General features: G+C 36.9%; 1 protein-coding gene across 1 annotated transcript in view; it reads right to left on the minus strand.

Annotated features, from left to right (window-relative positions):
- FBXL13 (F-box and leucine rich repeat protein 13) overlaps positions 1–23,345 on the minus strand; it is a 221,294-nt gene that overhangs the window by 42,386 nt on the left and 155,563 nt on the right. Inside the window, exons 13-17 of the mRNA XM_033088878.1 lie at positions 15,666–15,764; positions 15,032–15,149; positions 14,771–14,933; positions 9,667–9,783; positions 8,787–8,913 (exon numbers count right to left, since the gene is read on the minus strand). Of these exons, the coding sequence (XP_032944769.1) occupies positions 8,787–8,913; positions 9,667–9,783; positions 14,771–14,933; positions 15,032–15,149; positions 15,666–15,764 (624 nt within the window). The remainder of the gene's footprint in view (positions 1–8,786; positions 8,914–9,666; positions 9,784–14,770; positions 14,934–15,031; positions 15,150–15,665; positions 15,765–23,345) is intronic.

A 23,345-nucleotide genomic window follows, 5' to 3' on the forward strand; every position in this document is an offset into this window, starting at 1 on the left:
TTCTAAAGAGAGGGAAATGGAGGCACAGAGAGGTTAAGTGACTTGCCCAAGGTCTCACAGTGGTGGCTCCAGCCAGAATGTGAACCCACACTCTGAACTCCCACTTTTAATAACTTCTGACCATGTAGTGTTGTTACTTTGGTTGTTTTGACACTATACTGTATCTTGCAATCAGCACTACGGCAATAAATTTAGTACTTCCGGAACCTAGCATACTGTTTTACACACAGTTGACAATGAAGAAATATTCGTGAATAAATGAGTACGCCATAAAATTGTCTGTTTTGTGTAACCAATCGTCTCTTATCTTGCTGGCATACTCCCAGAATTCTTAGATGGGATCTATTTCCCATTGTAATTATGTGAATCAGTGTTTATATTTCATATGTTTCTTTCTGAAAGATTTGCTCTGTTTAGTGCTGCCTACAACATTCTTTTACGAATAAAGTACAAAACTTCTACTTGGAAATATGTGTTTTCTCAACTAACACCTCCTCTTTTTAAAATCACTGATAACACTATCTTGTACAATGTCCTTGAAAATGTATCTTAACCTCACAAGTGATTTTCCCTTTTATACTCTGGTTAGCAATTACAATTTTAAAAAATAAATTACATTTTCTTCTCAATTATTTTTGTTTATTTCTACTTACTTGAATGCTAGTATGAATTTTGTAATCATATTTCTTTTAAAAATGTATCAACCTCTGTGACCTAATTTACTAACATACAAATCTAAAGAAAAGCAGGCTTTGCTGAATGCACAGAAATAGATCCTTTATTTGTTTATGGAGAGAAGGAAGAATCAGCATGTCTGTTACCTGAAAATAGAGGAACTCCCCTTGAGACTGTTTTCCTCCTACCTGATGGAGGTTGAAAGGAGGGTCAGGCCACCAAAGAGTCTCCTTGAGGGAAGTGACAGCTTAAATTGGTCATTTCTTTTTGCAATTTTTTTAGTATGCATTTTGTTAGAAACAGGAGATCACTGACTTTAACCTCTGTGAGAAAAATCATTATTGCTAGTGATGGGACCAGCAGATTCAAATGAGACCACTGGCTGGGGAGAATGGCCTGAAAAAGACTAAAGACAGGTCTAGCTTCATATGAAAAAGTATAACGGGGAAGATTTGTTATGTGCAAATCCATTTGTCTGTGAGTTACCCCGCTTCCTTTTAACTCCCATTCTTTCTATTTCTTGAATCCCAAGTGATTTCATATGTTTCCTGCTTTAGACGTTTTGCTTCACTGAACCTCAGGCTTTATTTCTGTGTGTGTTCCATGCAGATGGGTGGTCTCTTGAAAGTGTATCATCAGATTAAGACATGCAGCTGTAAGCACTCCCACTCCAGCTCAGAGCATAGCTTTAAAAATGTGGAATTTGAAGAAGCCTAAAGTGTTTGGTGGAGAGGAAGGAAATGGTACCAGATCCATTCCTTCACTTCCTGATTCACTGATCAAATATTTTATGCACCTCTTACATACTAGGCACTATGTTCAGCATCACAAAACAGGATAATCCAGCCTCTGCCCTCAAGAAGCTTGCAGAGCTGCAGAGAGACAAGCATGGAACGAATATTAAAATATAATGAGCTGATTGGTTTAGGAGAAATTATAGAGTGGAAATATAAGACAGGGAAATCCTAAGCCTGCCCGGGAATTTCAGGAGAACTTCACACAGCTGAAACTTGAGGGATAAGGGGAGAAGGTGTTTCAGAGAGAGGGAATAACTTGCAGAGATGGGAAGGCAAGGAGAGCATGACATGCTGGAGAAGCTATAGGAGAGCCAGTTAGTTCTGTGTCTCTGGAGCTGAAGATGAAAGGTGGGAACCAGCTGGAAGTGAGGCTGTCAAAGTAAGCAGGGGCCGCCAGGGGAAGAGCTTGGTCCTCTACACTAGATGACTTAGGCTTCATGCTGTAATCGGAATGGAGTCCCTGAAGAAATCTAAGCAAGGAAGTGATAGGCTCAGATTTGCATGCTGGAAGATCACACTGCCACAGAGAAGAGAACAGATTTGAGAACAGTGATATTTAAGGCAAGAAGAAATAGTGCTTCGACGATGGCAATGACAGCAGGGAAGGAAAGCAGGGAAGGACAAATGTAAGAGATAGTCAGACTATACCAACGACTGTTGAAGTTCTCACGTTGGCTTCTTTCTGTTCTAGTATATTATTTAGTTATAGAGAGGTTTTTTTTTTTTTTTTTTGGTGAGCAATATCTGAAACTAGATGACCTTATAACATATACAATTAATTAACATGGAAACCACATGCCAATATCCAATTAGGATTATTATTGTTTTGCAATTCAGTTTGAAAATAATCTGTAAGATTATTCAATAATTCAAGAGCCACTATTACTCTGAGGCCATCAAAATAGATAACACCCTTCTAGGGAAACATGCTGTAATCTTCCCAGGGAGACTCCAGTACATTAGGAACTAAAGAACACTTACTTTTTTAGAAAAACATCTAAAGACATTAATGTGACTTAGGTTTTCTTAAAGAAAGAATACATCAATAAAATAAAACTTGTTAATACTGTCTTGAAATGATCTAGACTGAGGAGCGTGATTTTCTGATAATTATGAATAGTATGACAAATGTTTATTATAGATAAAATTATGTCCAAAATATCTTAAAAGGCACTATTAGCTTATGTCAAGATGCTTTAGCTATTGTCGTGATCATCAGTGATTACTTGCTCAGCATCTGCCAACCTGGGCACATGAAGAATGGAAGTTCAAGAATCCCAGGCAGAAGGTACAGCTTGTATAAAGGTCCTGAGGGAGGAAAGAATTTGGCTTGTGTGAGTTGCTAAAAGAAGGCATTAGAGCTGGAGGGGAGGGAATGAAGGAAACAGGGACATGAGATGATATTAGAGAAGTAAGCAGGGATCTGTTTAATTCATGGTAAATGTTCTTTCAAATTTTGGTCTCTCCCTGATTTAATTTCTCTGTTCTATTAGACACTGTTGGTTATTCCCTCACCACCCTACAAATGCCTATATTCACCTGTTCTCTTACAGGATTTTCACCTTTTTTCTTTAGCAGCCATAGATTCGTCTTCTTCCCAGTCCTTAAATATCGGTATTCTGTTGTGTTCTTCCTGGGTGTACTTTTCTCCTCACTCTCTCAGGATCTTGTCCACATTCATACCTCTGTGCTAATGACTCCTATATCTATCTGAATCTCCCTTCAGGATTTCTCCCAAATCTTTGGCATGTATATTCCACACACTCTAACTCAATCTGATAAAACTGAAATCAACTTTCCCTCAGAACCTGTTACCTTTCTTACACTATCCACCTTTTTTGAGGTAGGACCTCCATCCACCCAAGGTCATATTTTTGGAATTGATTTTATTCTTACATCCCCACCACCAGTCCTCCTCTTCCACAATGAATCAATCACCTAATTATTTCTGTTTTACCTCCTAAATATTCTTGAATATGTTCTTTTCGTGCTAGTTCTGGCATCTGACCCAGTTCAAGAAATCCTCATCTTTTTCTTTAACTACTAAAATGCCTCCCCCCGGTCTCCTTGCCTCCAGTCTTCCTCCCCTCCATCTATCTTCCAGAGAACAACCCAAATAATCTAAAATGGGAGGCTGACCATGACTGTCATTCCCCTACTAAGTACATCATCCACGCGTTCAAGCCCAAGCTCCTGGCATAGCATGAAATTCCCTCAGTGACATCTCCTTTCATAGCATATTCTAGTAGTACTAAGCTACATAAAGCTTCTCAAACAAACACACATTTGCATGCTTCTGTGTCAGGCAGGCTGAGTCAAGTTATCCTTTCCTCTGCTTCCTCTATCACCTCACCTGCTGCACCGTATTTAAATTACTCATACTCTTCCAAACTGGGCTGCAGAGAACAGGTCTTATTCACATTTGGTAACCCTAGAGCTCAGCATGTTTTTTGAATTCAACATATATTTATCAAGTGTCTATTATCCAGCAGTGTTCTTGGGAAAAGAGCAGTGAACAAAACAGTCTCAGTCTTCATGGATCTCACATTCTAATGAGGGAACTCCAGGAGATTTCCTACATAATAGGCATTCAAGATCTAGTACTCATAGTGAAAGATTTTGAAAGTCAGGCAAATGAAAGTCGTCTTAAACCACTGTCTAAGCACACCGTCTGGAACATTGCTCTGACTCATTTTTCCTTTAAACAACAAATATGGCGGTGACTAAGGCAACGTAAGCAACAGATTGAACTGCCCTAATTGTGGATCCTGTGGTCTTCAGTAAATGATAATTCTCCTAACTGGTGGAAAACATTTTTCCACATAAATGGAGATATAACCTCATCTTCAAACAATCCTCTGGGGTAGGAAGGGAATGATTGACATCCCATTTAATTAGACATTAAGAAAAACTATAGAAGATTAAAGACTTTCAAAGATACTGCAAGATACCATCACATTAACAATCTATTTTCCTCATTCATAAACCTTATCCTCTTTGTAGTAGGAGAGGAAAATTGATGTATTTCATCTTTCCCTAAAATGTGCTTATTAGACAACTTATTAAAAATATTTGTGCATGGATGATACATTAGTCAGTATTTTCTACAAAGAAATGACTGCGGACAATAAAATTACTCTAAGTGCATTCAGTTTGAAATAACTGTGTTCTCCTCTTTGCTTCACCCACTTAAATTAACTCTCTCAATTAAACATCTTTCTAGATTTCTAAATATCTGTAATTTTGCCTTTGCTAAATAACTGCTTTATGAGTTTCCAAGATTTTCAGAATGCCATGCCCCTTCACCTTCAGCAGACCTGAAAATCTTTTGTCCTCTGAGGAGTGAATTTCAATGATTTCCCTGCTTATTTCCTGAGCTCTCTCTGTCTATATATATATAAAGCTGTCTTGCAGGTAACTCAAATTAAGCACGGCCATTTTTCCAACCTGCAGCAAATCTGCTCCTCCCACTGTGGAAGGGACACCACCATTTACACAGATTCTTACACCCAAAATCTGGCATCATCCTTAATTCCCTCTTTCTTTACCCCCATAATCAGCCTATCTCTACCTCCTGTTGATTTTTCCTCCTAAAAGTCTCTCAAATCTGCTGGCTTTATTCTAGCCGTCTCCCTGGCTCTAGCCCTAATGTAGATCCTCATAACTTTTCACCTGGATTTCTGCTTTACAATAGGTCACTCTTTCATCTATTATGCCCATTTCTATCCAGCAGAGAGAGTGATCTTTTTAAAATGTCAATCTGACCACGTCTAATGGACAGTACTGAATGTTCTTTCATTGCCAAAAAATCAGAGAACAAATTCCTCAGTGTGGAGCCTGGGCCCCCATGACCTGACCCCTGCCTACCTCTCAGACATTCTCGCTCACCACCGTCCTCACAATTCAGCCATACCCAAACATGCAGATTTCTTTGATGCCACCATACTTTTAAACCTCTGTGTCTGTTCAGGCTGTTTCTTTGGTTCAACCCATACCCATTCTCCTTCTCTTGGAAAAGGTCAGGACTTCCCTGACTCTCTGAGTCAGGTTAAGTCTCCCTTCTCTTTGTTTCCCACACCCGTCACACTTTGTAACCACTTGCCCCATGCTTGTCTTCCACTAGAATGTAAGTGCTAAAAAGAGGGGCCATGTCTATTTTGCTCATTCCAGTGTCCCCAGCACTGAGCACAGGTAATCAAAATAAATATTTGTTAACTAAATGAGTATTGTGATTCTAACTGAAAATTCACTATTAAAAAGAATTGAGAGTGAGCATAATTATTAGAAAACAGAGGAAACTTGTTTTTTTCAAAAGGTACAACTGCTCTCAATTGATCTCTGGTGAATATCTGTAAAATTCCAGAATTTAAATCCTGAATGTTAAGTCTGTAGTCAAATTTGCACTTCATCAGACATATAATCCAGGGTTGGTGTTCAGCTGCTCAAGTTGACATCTGGGTGACTCATTTAAATTTGACTGTTTGAGGTTAGCTTCCACAGCTGTTGTAGCACTGTATTGTTAATCATTTGCCTTTTAGATCAGAGTTTAAGTGATTTGGAGGAAGAAAACAACCACCTTCAGAAGACTTATTTTTCAGGCTTTTAGTAGCAGAAAACAACTAACTAGCACTCTTCCCCATAGATATCTATTTACGACTCTTCTTTCATATTATGTGTTCTTTATAAGAAAATTAAAACAGTGAATGGAATTGAGGCTATATTTCTGTTTTTAACTTGTTCTCAGTAATACAATTTTAATATATGTTCTTTAAAAATAAAAACCGTTTTACCCAAAACCTAAAAACTAAGATAGAGCATTTAAACCTCACTGCCTTTATTCAACAAATGTTCACCAGACACTGCGGGCTTATGATCAATGCTGTGGTGGAATTATATTTTGATGTATTTTATAATGTGCAGTGATCCTCTACTTCTTGTACCCTGTGACGCTTCAGACAGCAGCTGGGCATTTTACTTGCATGTGTCAGGGAAGTGTTGTTACAAAAGAAGACAGGAGAAAAAAATCCTTTCTCTTTAAGCTTTGAAGCTTCTTTAAGCTTCTTTACGCTTCTTTAAGCTTTGAAGCTTCTTTAAGCTTCAAATCCTAAACTCTGAAAGGCTTGGTACATAACATTTTTAAAAACCATGTAATCGGTTGGAACATTTTTTCCACTCCTAGGTTAGAGTCTGAGCCAAGGGAAAAGAAGAGGAGCAAAGAAGAGAGGTGGGGAGGGGAACAGAGGGGGAAGAAGAAGAGATGGGAGGAGGAGAGAAAGGGAGAGGAAAGGAAGAAAGAGAGGAAAAATAGAAGGGACAGGAGAGTCCGAGGGAAGCAAAAGAAGGAGATGCTGGGAGTCCCTCCTCCAGGACACTGTTCTGGCCCTCCTGGGACCCTATTTAGCTGGAGAGAAAGTTGGAACCTCCTGATAGGTTTGGGGATCTGAGTAAATAGGCACCAATCCCATCTTTCCCTGACAAGGTTGTGTAAAGCAAGGCATCAGAGTTTTCCTGTGCTCCTATTGTCTCAGCTAAGATCTAATGGGGAAAACAGAAACAACTCTCTTTAAAACTGAGGAAACTTAATTGTGACAGGGAATTAGCTACGTAGGTGGTAAAGCAACTGAGAAGCCAAAGGTGTAATGACACAATCAGGAGATTAGCAGTAACAAGAAGGCACTACTAACCCTATGCTGGAAGGACCGTGAAAAAGATGGTGTTATTGGAGTCCAGGGGCCAAGGTCACCCAGAGAAGCTGGAGCCATAGCTGGCATGAAGGAAATGCAGCTGCTGATGATGATTCAAAGGAAGGTGGAAGGAAATCCTGGCCTCCTCCTTCTTCAGTGCCTCCAGTTGTTCACAAATGCCTCACAAGCACCAAATCCAACTGGAATCTCGCTGACATACACGTGTCAGCCACTCTGTAGCAGTGAGAGAGAAAGGCGAAGCATGGGTCTGAGGGCAAATGTACCCAGATGTGAGAGCAGGAAAATGTCTTCAGGAGATGTCTAGGACTAAGGACCTAAGGTGGCCTCAGAGAGTCCCCGTGCCTCAGCATGACTCAGAGGAGCCCAGAGGAGGGCACATCTGACAAAGAAGTCTGAAGGGCTCAGTCTAAGGGGTCTTGATGCCAGGACAAGGAAAACACATCAGAGATCTACCTGGACAGGAAACCAAAGACTCAATGGGCCCTCAGAGATCTCAGTGGATTCTAGCTCAGACAGAAAATAACATTGAGAAGATAAGACTTGACTTCATCATAATGAATTAGCTACATATAACTGCCCCCGACCACACTCTCATATCACACTTATATGATACTCCAAGGAAGGAAGGAGGGACCACCTCGCAGAATGGAGGCTAAATCTAAATTCACTGGAAAAGAACCTACACCAATGTACAGACATAGTCCTTCATCTAAAAAAAGCCCACTGAATGGTGTGGAAGGATGGACACATAACCCAGATGTCAATAATGCTGTGAGAAACAGGCCATGTTAAAGGATGCACGGGGACTGAAGAGGCACAGAGAGAAGTTCCTGTACTTGCCTGTAAGGTAATTCTTCTCAGAGAAGACCTCACACACAGGTGATAGTTGCTGATTTTAAGGGATGAATAGGGATTTAGTAAGCAGATGGGGAAGACAGCCTCACCTCTGTTGTTTTCCTATGTCCCTTCTGACGCACTGATTTTCAAGAGAAGCCCATTAAAGTCTTTCAGAAACAGGGCAGATCTTTCTGGGTTTATCTTCACTATGACTAGCAAATGCAATAGTGCTGGAGTGATATGATGGGGTGGCTTGATTTTCAACTCTAATGAGTAGCATCAGAAGCTCGCAGGAAATGAGGTCCTTAAAATGTATCCTTTTGTAGATTTAATGAGGCCATTTCTACACTTTACTTACTCCGAAGACTGAGATCTCAACACACTCATGTAGTCTCATAGAATGTGCAATCCACAAGAAAAATATACTTAAGCCCTCTAATATAAAAATATACTTAAGCCTTTATTTCCACATTGACCAAACTTCTATTATGAAACAAATTTCAGATCCGCCATCTAACACTCCAATCTGTCGGGACTTTCCTCATAATACTGTATTTTGCCATTTTTTTAAACAGAGAAATAAGACCTTTGATTTACAAATGACCCCCTCTATCACTATTCCAGAAACAGTACTCCTAAACTTGCCTTTTATAATCTAATAATTTAAGAAACAAAAATAATTGTTGTTCTCTCCATTGTTTACAAAATGGAAAATGATTATATTACAGAAAACAGTAAAAGTTATTGAACTGTTTTGAACACTTTTTTTTACCTCATTAGAGATGTCTGTTCCTGAGAGATCTACTGACACCAAAGAAAAGATGTTTACAATACATTTAATTCCTAGGTCAGTCAAATTTTCACAGTTTCGTAAACTCAAGTAGTTTAAATTAGGGCAGCTGAAAGAGAGCAGCATGAAAAATTAACTTTAGCTTTTAATCACACTGTCAGTAGCAATTTCTTCACATAAAAACTGTCTGGGAAAGCAAATGGTATTGAAGCAAGGATTTTCCTTTTCTGAACATAAAAGTAAGCTTAAAAGTGGAAAATAATTTGTCATTACAAAGTTGGACGAAAAAAAGGTAGATTATTACAGAAGACATTCTTTCTGTGATTTTGTTTCATATTGTAATTTCTAATAAGAAAAAAGATGATCACATACATACAAAAAACTATCACATAAGTACCACAATGAACGACCACTAAAAGTGCAAGTTTAAGTTTCTCACTTATCTCTTACAAGTTTGCTACAAGAATTGGACTTGACCCTTAGTGTACGCAAAACCTCTGACAAGTAAGGAGAATCAAGAATAAACCCACCAACTAGAACATTTCTTGGGAAATGCTGGAGTAAAGGTTTAAATAGAGATAATAGTCTTGAGAAGTCACTCATGCCTAGATATTCATAACTTCATGAACGACTCCATTTCAAACTTTCTCTAAGGTGAAATTAATAAACATCTCAAATATAATCAAAAGAGTACTTTAACCTTTGCCTTCAATGTCTTTTATTTGGTTTTGCTGAGTTTTGGATCAGCTTATGGGCATCCCTGATGTTTTCCAAATGCCTTTGAAGGTCTGTCTCTGATCTCTCCTATTAGCAAATATACAATTACTAATGATATTATGTAAAATATTGTTGTTTATCATACCATTCTGATAGTTTCACAATAGAGGCATCACCCAGGGTACAGTTACTTAAGTTTAGCTCTCTTATCCTTGTGCTCACAGGACCATCAAGAAATTGCTTTAATCCCATATCACCAATTCTGTAAAGAAAGAGTGAAAATAGCTTTACATATGATTTGATATATAAGTATATAGAATAGTATCTAAATAATAGTTACTACACCTAATATATTCCAAAATAGCAAGATAATATCTTTATATTGGTATTTTTTTCAACATTTTAAAACCATATTTGAGTATATGGCTTTTAGTTTAATAATGAAAAGTATAAATGATAGTAATGGGAGAAGTATTAATAAAAATGCTATATCCTTGTTCATTTATTCATTTAATTAGGTGGCATAATTATTACAATTATTAAGAAGACAAAGGGTCCTTAAGGTCTCTTTCCCTTGGATTAAAAATTGTTCAAGTTAAGGAGTCCCTGATGAAATCAGCAAAAGAAAAAGACCAAAACTTAGTACAGTGAAAACCAAGACTAACAGTCAAATTACTGCCAGAATATTGGAAGAATTTCCACTAAATTCAAGGTCAATTTAGTTGGATTGAAATCCTAATATGGATCCTTTCCTTCTGAAGCAGAGAAAACCTGAAAGAAGACCTTGACCTCATTCTTCCCACACTCTGTCCCTAATCAGAGACACCTGTGTGCCAGCGCCATACACACCCCAATGGTGTAGGTCCCGCTTTGTAAATGGTTCGAAGTCTGTTTGGCCCATCAGTTCCTTGTCTTCTATTGGGACCTTTATTTCTCCTTCCATTGGGAGACCACCAATTCCTTATAAAAAAGCATGTTGGGAAATAAAGCAGGACTGGAGGTTGCACATTGCATCCTAAGAAAGGCAGCTTTCATACACAACAGCCCTGTGGGTGGGTGTACAGATGGGAAGAGGCTTGGGAGCAGTATGTGCTGATTGCTGACGTCTTTTATCCCTCCATTTGGTCAGATTTGCAAAGAACTGAGCATTAGATGCAGGCAGACGATGATCCTGTTCAGTTGGATGTGCCATAGTAAGTGGATACCTGCTGTGCCCAGCTCACTCTCCACCATTGTGTACAGAGAAATGGTGTAATAATGTAGTGATATAAAAATATATATGTGTGTATGTTAAACAAAAATCAAGACTGGACTTGGATTTCCTCTGCAACAGGAATACCAAATATATATATATATATATATATATATATATATATATATATATATATATATATATACACATATATATATAATATTTATTTATTACATATAATAAGAATATAAACAAAAATAATATAAATATCAACTATAAGTATGTTTTCTATTACAGAAAAGAAATCCAAGACCATAATTTTAGTCATGATTTTTTTGTAACGTATAATACAGCATAAATACAAAATAAAGCAAAAATAATTAGAAATTCAAAACGAACATAATTAAAATACAATTTTGTAGTAGACTCTGTTTTTAACAAACGAAACAGGGACATAAAAATTTGAATAATATAATTAATGTAATTTAAGTTCCATAGAATACTTAAAAATATTAACATGATAAACAATACAACCATCATTTCCCCACCACTCTTACCCCTAAATAAAAAACTCTCAGTGCCAAAAGACAGAAATTGTGCAGGCCATAACTTTGTACCATGATGTCATAAAACTAATAACAAAATGATAATTAGACATAAAGATGTAATAGAAATTTGAATACATCTTTGAAAAATAATTCTTCGATAAAGAGAAAATCAGATAAGTATATAAAACTATACACTGTTCCAAAATTAATTTATATGTTTAACAAAATTTCAATTAATATCTCAATAGAAGTTTTCTGAAATTTGACAAAATTATTCTTAAGTTTATTCAGAAGAATAAACTGGCAAAAATACCTAACTTAAAAGAAGATTATTGATAAGGAGAGTGTTATTCTATAAGATATTAAGACATATTATAAAGCAATAATAATAATAATAAACACTTGTTGAGTGCTTATTATGTGCCAGACACTATTCTAAGTGCATCAGATTAATTAACTATGTGCTCCTCATAATCCTGAGTATATACTCTTATTTTCCCCATTTGACTGAAAAATACTGTGCAAGATTAGATAGAAGAGAGATAAATGAGTAGAATGCAAAAGATAGCCTGAAAACACACACACACACACACACACACACACACTCACACATACTCACATATGTGTGTAGATGGGTATTTGTGTGTGCCTGTATGTATACATGTATATACAAAATCTGTGTTCTAATCCAGAAGGAGCCAAAGGTCAATAGAAAAAGATTATTGAGGTAATGGTCCAAATTAATTGATTAATGCAGTAGCCTGAAACCTGGTTGTGCATCAAAAGCATTTATATTGGTTTTTTTAAAAAAAAATGCACAAGCTGGGGTTCCATCCCTAAATATTCAGATTCAATAGCTTTGGGGTAGGGCTTGGATATATGTATGTAGTTTTGAGTTCCTAAGGTGATTCTGATGCCCTGGAGTTTTTACTTTTAAATCATATATGTATTTTTTATCTTTATTAAATTTATTGGGGTGATAATGGTTAGTAAAATTATACAGGTTTCAAGTGTATAGTTCTACTGCATTGCATGTGCACCCAGTTCTCCTTCCATCACCATACATTTGACCCCCTTCACCCTCATCTTCCACACCCCCTCTCCCCTTACCCTCTGGTAACCACGAAACTGTTGTCTGTGTCTGTGATTTTTTGTTTGTTTGTCTTGGTTGTTTGTTGCCTTCAGTTTTATATGCCGTGTGAGTGACGTCATATGGTTTTTGGCTTTTTCTGTCTGACTTATCTCACGTAGCATGATACTCTCAAGATCCATCCATGTTGTCGTAAATGGCAGTATTTCATCTTGTCTTATAGCCGAGTAATATTCCATTGTATGTATGTACCACATCTTCTTTATCCAATTATCTTTCATATATGTATTTTTAACTTATCTTTTTTTAACCGATCCCTAATTTAATTACACTGTAGTGAGAGAATATAGTTTGTTGACACCAATAATTTGAAAGTTGTGGGAACCTGCTTTAAAACTTTATACATAGTCCATTTTTTAAAGGATGATGTGTGGTTGAGAAAATTATATGCTTTGACTCTCAAATTCAATGATTTAGGTTTATCTCTTATAGATGAATTTTTGAACTCTAATCTGAAACTCTGATACTATACCTTCTCTGTCTTTTCACCCTATGTTATACTCTTTCATATTTTTCATTTTGTTTTTCACTCTGCTGTCGTAGAAGTAGTTATCTTCCAGTGCTGTACTTCTCAGTGAGTGCTAATCTGCTGATCAGCAATCCATTGAGTTTCTTTATTTCAATAACCTCATTATACTTTTTATTTTTAGAAGTTAGTTTTTTCAAATAAATCTAGTCATTTTTATATTTTGTTGCCTGCTCTTATTTCTGACTCCATTATCTATTTCTTCAAACATATCATACACAGTCACTAATATTCTATAACTGATCATTCTAATAGCTGAATTATTTGAAGGTCAAATTTATTTTTCTGTTTCTCTTGACTTTCTTATGATGACTCATATTTTTGTACATTTGACAATCTTTAATTGTGAGCACCTATTTAGCTGATCTTAATCCTGAAGACCTAAACATAAGGTAATTTCCTCCAGGGAAGCTTTGAGCTAACTTCTTTCAGAAGCGTGGGTGCTACCTCCCTGGGTCCCCCTTGAAGAGGTCCAGCCTTGCAGAAATCTCAGGTTCCACTTCCCTATTTTTAGACTTGTTCAAAACTGATTGTCTCAATGGCAATGTTGAAATGAACATTTATCCTCAGAGCAACCCTATCTTTTATGTTTGCTTGCTATTCACTATTCATCTCAGAGAGTCTGTTCATTGAGAGGGTGGTACAGAATCAGGATATTGGATATTAAACATCTTACTCTTTATGGGCTCAACAGTGTATTGAAAATATATTTTATCAAGGATCTAAATTGTCTGTGGCAAAGAGTCCTTTGAAATGTTTTGTCAACTATACTGCCAGAAGTAAAAAAACTTCCATTTATTTTAAAATTCGTTAACCTACAGAAGCCTGACTGAGATATAACAATGAAATTCAATTTTATTTCACATAGGAATATAGATAAGATTAGCTGTTTTACACACACACATTGTGCTTGCATCATAACGTTAGTTTGCTCATGCACTTGCAGTCAAGATGCTAGCTGGGGCTTTAAGTCATGAGAAGGCTTGACTGAGGCTGGAGGGCCTGCTTCAAGCTCACTCACATGTTCCTTGCTGGCTGTTGACTGGAGGCCTCATTTCCTAACCTGTTGTTTTCCCATTTCATATCCTGTGTTCCTCTCCCTCCCTGACTCATGGTGCCTCCCCCTTTAATAATAGGGAACATGGGTTAAGATGTTGTGTAGCTTAGCTTATTATTCTGACTCATCTTATGTTTTCCCAAATATTACCCAACTTCACTGCGGATCAAATGCTATTTTGTCATCATCTGACCCTATAATATTATAAGAAATTTACATAGGCAAGAAGCTGAGATATCTATTGGGGAAAAGGTTTCACTAAGAATTTGATCCTTGCCCACCTGAGAATACCAGAATAGAAAGAAACCCAATAGTAGTTCAGCTGAAGGGTTTCAGTAAGAACTCACCATATGTCCATCTGTCAGCAAATTCACACAGAGGAGAAATCTAAGCAATGCTCATGAGGAAACCCTTCAGTAAGACTGGTTCCTCATAAGCAAGTTGGAAAGTCCATTTGGGAAAAGACTGTTAAGTGAACTAGCTGTGAGAACACTCACTGAGAAAGTTAGCTCATAAGTGTTTCTGTGAATTCATTTATTCTTAGAAGGGTCCATGATTCCACATATCCCGAGCTTTCTCTGACTATCTCCCTGCACCCCAATATAACCAGTCTGCGTTAGGTGCCCCTCCTCTGAGTTACCACAGAACTCTACACTAAACTCCACTTGGACTCATGACTTTCATGTTTATTCTACTAACCAATGAACTCCTTAAGGAGGCCTGAAACATTCCAGATATTCAGCAGTTCTTGAATATATGACTGAATGACTCATTACCTTACACAATTTGCCAAATTCAACACAGTAAGTTTCTTCAAAGGTGAGAGCGACTTGAGGCTACCATCTGTTATTCCCTTGCAGTTCACCATGTAAATGTGATTAATATTTGGATAACACTTGTCTATAAATTTGAAGCATGCATCAGTAATTCTTTTATTTCCTGTTAAAAAAAAACACAGAAGAAAAGATAAGTACTATATTTGAATTGCCACAAGAGTAAAAGTTAATGCTGAATCTCACATTTTTAATATCGCAGACCTTCAAATCGGATCTTTCTGAGGTCACAGGCACAAAGAACTTTGAAAGCAGAGTCAGAGATATGTGGTGCACCCATGAAAACCACGGATGTAATAAAAGGACATTTTTCAACTAAAGCCTTTAGAAGAGAAAAGATGATTAAATTAACCACAAGCATAGCAAAGTAATGATGTCATTTTTTTCTCTCAATGTTTTCAGAAATGGACACATGAACTATTAAATTTTCTTAATTTCAAAGAAACTGGGACATTTTTCAATATATTTTAGTGTACTTACATTAGAGTAATGCAGAGGAATCAAAATAAAATCATGTTACAAAACTATGGGAAAATATGAAAAAATGGAATGCTGAAAATAATCACTACATTTAGGAGCTTGACATGTAGAACTAAACTTTATGCTTAGGCTGCAATATCACTGAAACAAAAATATCCTAACTGTGAAACAAAGTTTCCTAGGGTATTTAAGGGTTCAAATGTGTCTGTGTGTGTATATATACATTTTTAAATGACTTTCTTCCATTAAAAAAACACCTGAAATGAAAAGCCTGTTCATATTTTTCAATAATTTAATTCACTAGAAAATGTGCTCATCTAATAGGACTGAGAAGAAAATGTCCTTTCCAACCACCTACTTTTACACAGTTGTCCGTCAGAGTTGGCATGTCATTGATGGTCAGATGCATAATTCCAGTGCAGCTGTTTGCAATGTTCCTGAAGCCTTGGACTGAAATCTGAATTTTACAGAATAGGTGAAAATGATGGGAGGACACATTAGTATGAAATCTAATAAAACCGTACGATAGTAATAACCAAAGGTATGTCATGATTTTGCTACTGTGTTTTAAAATTAAAACCATAAAATATGGCAGACACAAGAGGGAAAGAACCTAGTCTTGATTTCTTTCTTTATTATCTAATTTTTATATGAATATATTGTGATGATGTTGAGCACCTTTTCATGTGCTTATTAGTCATTTGTAAACCTTGTCTATTTAAGTCATTTGCCCATTTTTAAATGGGGTTATTTGTCTTTCTGTTGTTGAGTTGTACGTGTTCCTTACATATCCTGGATACTAGACCTTATATATATGGTTTGCAAATATTTTTCCCATTCTTGAGCTTGTCTTTTCTCTTCTTAAATAATGTCCTTTGATATATGAAGTTTTTAATTTTGATGAGGTTTACTTTATCTATGTTTTTCTTTTGTTGTTCATGCTTTTGGTGTCATATTTAAGAATCCATTGCCAAATCCAAGGTCATGAAGATTTACCCTCAGTGTTGTTTTGTAAGTTTTGTCACTTTAGCTCTTATATTTAGGTCACTAGTTCATCTTGAGTTATTTTTGTATATGGTGTGAGACAGGTGTCCAACTTTTTTTTTTTTAATACAGATATCGAGTTGTCCAGCACCAATTATTGAAGAAAGTGTTCTTTTCCCTCCTGAATGGTCATGGCACCCTTGTCAAAAATCAATTGACCATAAAATATAGGTTGATTTCTGGACTCTAAATTCTATTTCATTGATCTGTATGTTTATCCTTGTATCAGTACCACACTGTTTTGATTGCTATAGCTTTGTAGTACTGATTTCTTTCTTTCAACTATCATTATCCTTAATATGGATAGCAGCAGTGGTGGAAAGTGTCAAAATAATGGCCGATTGAAAGATCAAATATATTTGCCTATGATTAATTACCCTAAAATAACTTGTTATTTAGGCTCCATTTCCTATAACACATGGGTATAGATGGTGTTCAGATTCAGTAATGGGAAACTGAGACTCTATCCTGGAACGGACAGCAGAGGGAACTTCCCTGCAGAGTCATCTTCACAATAGTACGACAGGGAGCATGAGGAGCAGCAGCTACAATGGACCTCTTGAAAGGCCTTTGGAGACTCCATCTGTACCATGTCTCACTAAAGGTGTCTTCCAGGGTTCTGTTATTAGAGCCTCCACCTATTTGAAAAGGACTGGCCAAAAGTTAGGGAACTGAGTGCCACATCCTCAGAACGACCACAGCTAATCTCAAATGACCTTTCAATTAGGCCAGGTTATTGTTATACACTTACAGCTCCATGTATCATAACTATAATTAAATTAATTGTATGATTATAGTTGTTGACCTAAGTTTCCTAAACCTCAGCTCCCAGCAGGGTACTTACAGCATTAACTGAGTGGATAATGAAGTAATATTATTACATAGATAAATGAAAGAATGTACGATGAACTATGAGAAGCTTGTGTATCGGGTAGGCTCTGCTGCCCAGCAGACCCTGACAACGTGGGCACCAAGTCAAAGGCCAGGGGAAGCCCGTGAAAGCAGGTGGCTAAGCCTGAAAGCTTGAGCTGCTGCAGAAACCACACTCTCTGGTGGGAATATATTTGGTGCTATAATCTGAATGTTTGTGTCTCCCCGACATTTATATGTTGAAATCCTAAACCCATACGGTGAGTTTATTAGGAAATGGGTCCTCTGGAAGGTAATGTTGGACTCTGCCCTCATGAACGGGACTAGTACCCTACAAAGGAGGCCCCAGAAACCTCCCTCGCCCCTTCCACCACCGTGGAAGTTTACAGCAACAAGGCACTGTCTATGAACAAAGAAGTGGACCCACACCAGACGCTGAACCTGCCAGCGCCGCGATCTTGGATTTCCCAGCCTCCAGACTGTGAGAAATAAATCTCTGTTGTTTATAATCTAACACAGTCTGTGGTATTTTGTTACAGCAGCCTGAATGAACCAATATACTTGGACGATTTTTTCTAAAGAGCTTTTGGGAAATATGTTTCTAAAGCCTGAACAATGTATCTATTTTGGCCCAGGAATTTCTTGACAAAATTATCCTAAGGATATGATGCTTTACACAGAGATTTTATACATTTGGATGTCCCATAACATTGAAATTCCATAATATTGAAAAAAATTACACCAAACTAAAATTGCAACAATTAGAAATGGGTTAACTAAACTATGCCAGTTCCTATGATGATATGAAATATAATTACTATGAATAATGTTTTAGGAGATCAATTGTGATCATGATAGAATTTAAAGGGAAAAAGGTGGTTATGAAATCTGTGCTACTCAAAGGGTGGTTCTGTAGACCAGCAGCAGGGGTGTTATTGGGAGGTTGTTAGAAATGCAGAATCTCATCCACCATCTACTGCCCTTAAACAAGATTCCCAGGTGATTTCCATGCACATCATAGTTTAAGAAGGGCTTATCCAGAGGAAATAAGTGAGCAACAGAATGGAAAATGTATTAGTCAGGGTTTTCCAGAGAAATGGAACCAATATGGGGGTGGGGGATAGAGAGAGAAAAAGAGAGAGATTCATTTTAAGGAATCAAGCCACATGACTGTGGTGGCTGGCAAGTCTGTAAAGCAGATGGCAGACTAGAAATTCAGGAAAGAGTTGATGCTGCAGTCTTGAGTCTGAAATCTTGCAGGCTGAAATTTAGGCAGGGTTTCTATATTTCAGTCTTGAAGCAGAATTGCTTCTTCTTTGGGAAACCTCAGTCTTTGTTCTTAAGGTCTTCAACTTATTGGATGAGGGTCACCACATTGGAAGGTAGTCTGTTTCACTCAAAGTCCACTGATTTAAATGTTTTTCACACCTGAAAAATACCTTCACAGCAATATCTACACAGGTGCTTGACCAAACAACTGGGTGCCATAGCCTAGCCAAGTTGACACATAAAATTAACCATCATAGTAGGACGTATATAAAAATGTTAATAGTGATCATCTCTAAAGAGTAGATAGTTTCTGTGTTTTTCAAACTTTCTACAACAACCATGTAGTATCAGAAAAAAAGAAACAGAAACAGGAATCTTTTGGGAAAAGGTGGCATAAGGAAGTCCTTAGGAGTTTTTGAACCATCTCCTGCTATGGACTTCTCCTTGCAGGGAAATATTAACTACAGGTTTTGGCAAGCTCTGCATTTAGACCTTTTACTACAATTCCTGACTCTTCACTATAGACATAAGTTGGACCCTCCTACTTAGAATGGTGTCTTTTCACCTTTGTTTTAAGACCCTGACATATCAGCCGAGCTCACTGAGCCCTTGCCTGGTCCTCAGTACTGAGCCCTGTGTGGTGCACAGTGGCAATCTAGAGATTTTAAAGTTGAGCCAGGTCTTCTAACAAAAGATCTAGATGTTTCTTTCACACAGAGAGCACAGGAAGGAGTCCCACTGGTAGCATCTAGGCACAGGTTTAACTGTGGGTATAGTACAGAATACAGGCATATCTCTGAGATATTGTGGGTTCAGTTCCAGACCACCACAATGAAGTGAATATTGCAATAATGCCAAATCATAAATTTTTGTTTCCCAGTGCATATGTGTTTACACTATACTGTAGTTTATTAAGTGTATAATAGCATTATATCTAAAAAACAATGTACATACCTTAAGTAAAAAATGCATTATTACTAAAAAATGCTAACCATTATCTGAGTCTTGAGCAATGTATAATCTCTTTGCTGGTGGAGGGTCTTGCCTCAGTGTTGATGGCTGCTGACTGATCAGGTTGAAGTGGCTGAGGCAACTTCTTAAAATAAGACATCAATAAAGTTTGCCTCATTGATTGACTCTTTCTTTCGCAAATAACTTCTCTGTAGCATCAATGCTGTTTTATAGCATTTTACCCACAGAACTTTTCAAAATTGGAGTCAATCCTCTCAACCCTGCTTTATCAACTAAGTCTATGTGATATTCTAAATCCTTTGTTGTCATTTCAACAATCTTCACCAGGAGTAGATTCCATCTCAATAAACCAATTTCTTTGCTCATCCATAAAAAACAACTCCTCATCTGTTAAAGTTTTTTATGAGATAGCAGCAATTCAGTCACATGTTCAAGGCTCCACTTCTAATTCCAGTTCTCTTGCCATTTCTACCACATCTGCTGCTACTTTTTCCACTAAAGTCTTGACCCCTCAATGTTTTTAATAGGAGTTGAAATCAACTTCTTCCCATGAATCACAAATGTTCTTAATGGCACCTAGAATGGTGACTCCTTCCCAGAAAGTTTTCAATATACACTCTGCCCAGATCCATTAGAGGAATCACTGTGTATGTCAGCTATAGCCTTACAAAGTGTATTTCTTAAATAATAAGACTTGAAAGTCAAAATTACTCCTTGATCCATGGGCTGCAGAATAGATATTGTGTTAACAGGCATGAAAACATTAATCTCATTGTACATCTCCATCAGAGCTCGTTGTCAATAAGCAGTAATATTGTGAAAGGAATCACTTTTTCTGAGCAATCAGTCTCAACAGTGGGCTTAAAATATTCAATAAACTATGCTGTAAAAAGATGTGCTGTCATCCAGTCTTTGTTGTTCCATTTATAAAGCATAAGCAAAGCAAATTTAGCATAATTCTCAAGAGCCCTAAGACTTTTGGAATGGTTAATGAGCATTGGCTTTAAAATCACCAGCTGCATTAGCCCTTAACAAGGGAGTCAACCTATCCTTTGAAGCTTTGGAGCCAGCTATTGACTTCTCCTCTCTACGAGTAGATATTAAAGTCCTAAATGGCATCTTCTTCCAATGTAAGGTTGTTTCATCTACATTGAAAATCTGTTGCTTCATGTAGCCTCCTTCATTAACGATCTTAGCTAGATCTTCTGGATAACCTGATGCAGCTTCTACATCAGCACTTTTTGTTTCACCTTGCGCTTTTATGTTATGGAGATGGCTTCTTTCCTTAAACCTCATGAACCAACCTCTGCTAGCTTTAAACTTTTCTTTTGCAGCTTCCTCACCTCTCTCAGCCTTCATAGAATTTAAAATAGGACCTTGCTATGGATTAGGCTTTGGTTTAAAGAAATGTGGCTGGTTTGGTCTTCTATCCAGACCACTAAAACTTGCTCCACATCAGCAATAAGGCTGTTTCACTTTTTATCATTTCTGTGTTCACTGGAGCAGCTATTCTAATTTCCTTCAAGAACTTTTCCTTTGTACTCACTACTTGGCTAATTGTTTGGTGCAAGAGGACTAGCTTTCAGCCTATCTTGCTTCTGACATGCCTTCCTCACTAAGCTTAATCATTTCTAACTTTTGATATAAAGTGACAGATGTTTGACTCTTCCTTTCACTTGAACACTTAGAGGCATTATAAGGTTAGTCATTGTCCCAATTTCAATATTGGTGTGTCTCAAGCTATAGGGAGACCCAAGGAGAGGGAGAGAGATGGGGGAATGGCCAGTGGAACACAGAACACACACACTTATCGATTAAGTTTGCCGTCTTGTATGGGTGTGATTCGTGGTGCCTCCAAATAATTGCAATAGTAACATCAAAGATCACTGATCACATATCACCATAGCAAATATAATAATAATAAAAAACTTTGAAATATTGTGAGAATTACCAAAATGTGACAGAGACACAAAATGAGCAAATGCTGTTGGAATAATGAGGCCCATAGACTTGCTTGATGCAGGGCTTCCACAAATGTTGAGTTTGTAAAAAAAATAAAATAAAATAAAAGGCATCCAAATTGGTAAGGAGGAAGTAAAATTGTCATTATATGCAGATGATAATGATACTATATATAGAGAACCCTAAAGACTCCACCAAGAAGCTATTAGAGCTGATAGATGAATTTAGTAAGGAAGCAGGATACAAAATTAATATTCAGAAATCAGTTGCATTTGTATATACCAATAATAAAACATCAGAAGGAAAAATTAAAAAAAACAATTCCATTTACAATTGCTTCAAAGACTATAAAATATCTGGGAATAAATTTAACCACAGAAGTAAAAGATCTGTACTCAGAAAATTATAAGACACTGAAGAAAGAAATGAAAGAAGATATAAATAGATGGAAACACATACCATGTTCATGGATAGGAAGAATTAATATCGTTAAAATGTCCATACTGCCTAAGGCAATATACAGATTCAACGCAATTCCTATCAAACTACCAACGACATTTTTCACAAAAATAGAACATATAATCCTAAAATTTATATGGGACCATAAAAAACCCCGGATAGCCTCAGCAATCTTGAGAAATAAGAACAAAGTGGGAGGTATAATACCTGACATCAAATTATACTACAAGGCTACAGTAATCAAAACAGCATGGTACTGGCATAAAAACAGACACATAGATCAATGGAACAGAATAGAGAGTCCAGAAATAAATCCATGCCTATATGGCCATTTAATCTATGACAATGGAAGCAAGAATTTACAGTGGGGTAAAGACAGTCTATTCAATAAATGGTGCTGGGAAACATGGACAGATACATGCAAAAAAATGAAGCTGGACAACCTCCTTACACCATATACAAAAATAAATTCAAAATGGCTTAAAGATTTAAATGTAAGATCTGAAGCCATAAAATACCTAGAAGAAAATATAGGAAGAAACTCCACAGACATTACCCGGAGTAAGATTTTTACTGATATTTCCCCTTGTGCGAGGGAAGTAAGAGAAAAAATAAACATGTGGGATTATATCAAACTAAAAAGTTTTTTCACAGCAAAGGAAACCATCAATAAAACAAAAAGGGATCCTACTGAATGGGAAAAGATATTTGCCAATGATATATCTGACAAGGGGTTAATATCACAAATTTATAAAAAACTCACTCAACTCAACTCCAAAAAAACAAACAACCCAATTAAAAAATGGGCAGAGGACATGAAGAGACATTTTTCTAAAAAGGACATACAGATGGCAAACAGACATATGAAGAAATGCTCAACCTCACTAAGCATTAGAGAAATGCAAATAAAAACCACAATGAGATACCACCTCACCCCAGTCAAAATGGCTATCATCAATAAATCAACAAACAACAAGTGCTGGCGAGGATGTGGAGAAAAGGGAACTCTCATGCACTGTTGGTGGGATTGCAGATTGGTGCAGTCACTATGGAAAACAGTATGGAGGTATCTCAAAAATCTGAAAATGGAACTACCTTATGATCCAGCAATTCCACTCCTAGGTATCTATCTGGAGAAATCCAAAACTCCAATTCAAAAATCGTTATGCTCTCCTATGTTTATTGCAGCACTATACACAATAGCCAGGACATGGAAACAACCAAAATGCCCATCGGTAGATGACTGGATTAAGAAACTGTGGTACATTTATACAATGGAGTATTACGCAGCCATAAAGAAGAAAGAAATCTTACCATTTGCAACAACATGGATGGACCCAGAGAACATTATGTTAAATGAAATAAGTCAGATAGAGAAAGACAAATACTTATATGCGGAATCTCACTTATATGCAGAATCTCACTTATATGCGGAATCTAAAGACAAGAATAAGTGAATGAA

This window comes from Rhinolophus ferrumequinum, chromosome 20 (genome assembly GCF_004115265.2).
Source record: "Rhinolophus ferrumequinum isolate MPI-CBG mRhiFer1 chromosome 20, mRhiFer1_v1.p, whole genome shotgun sequence".
Taxonomy (NCBI): domain Eukaryota; kingdom Metazoa; phylum Chordata; class Mammalia; order Chiroptera; family Rhinolophidae; genus Rhinolophus; species Rhinolophus ferrumequinum.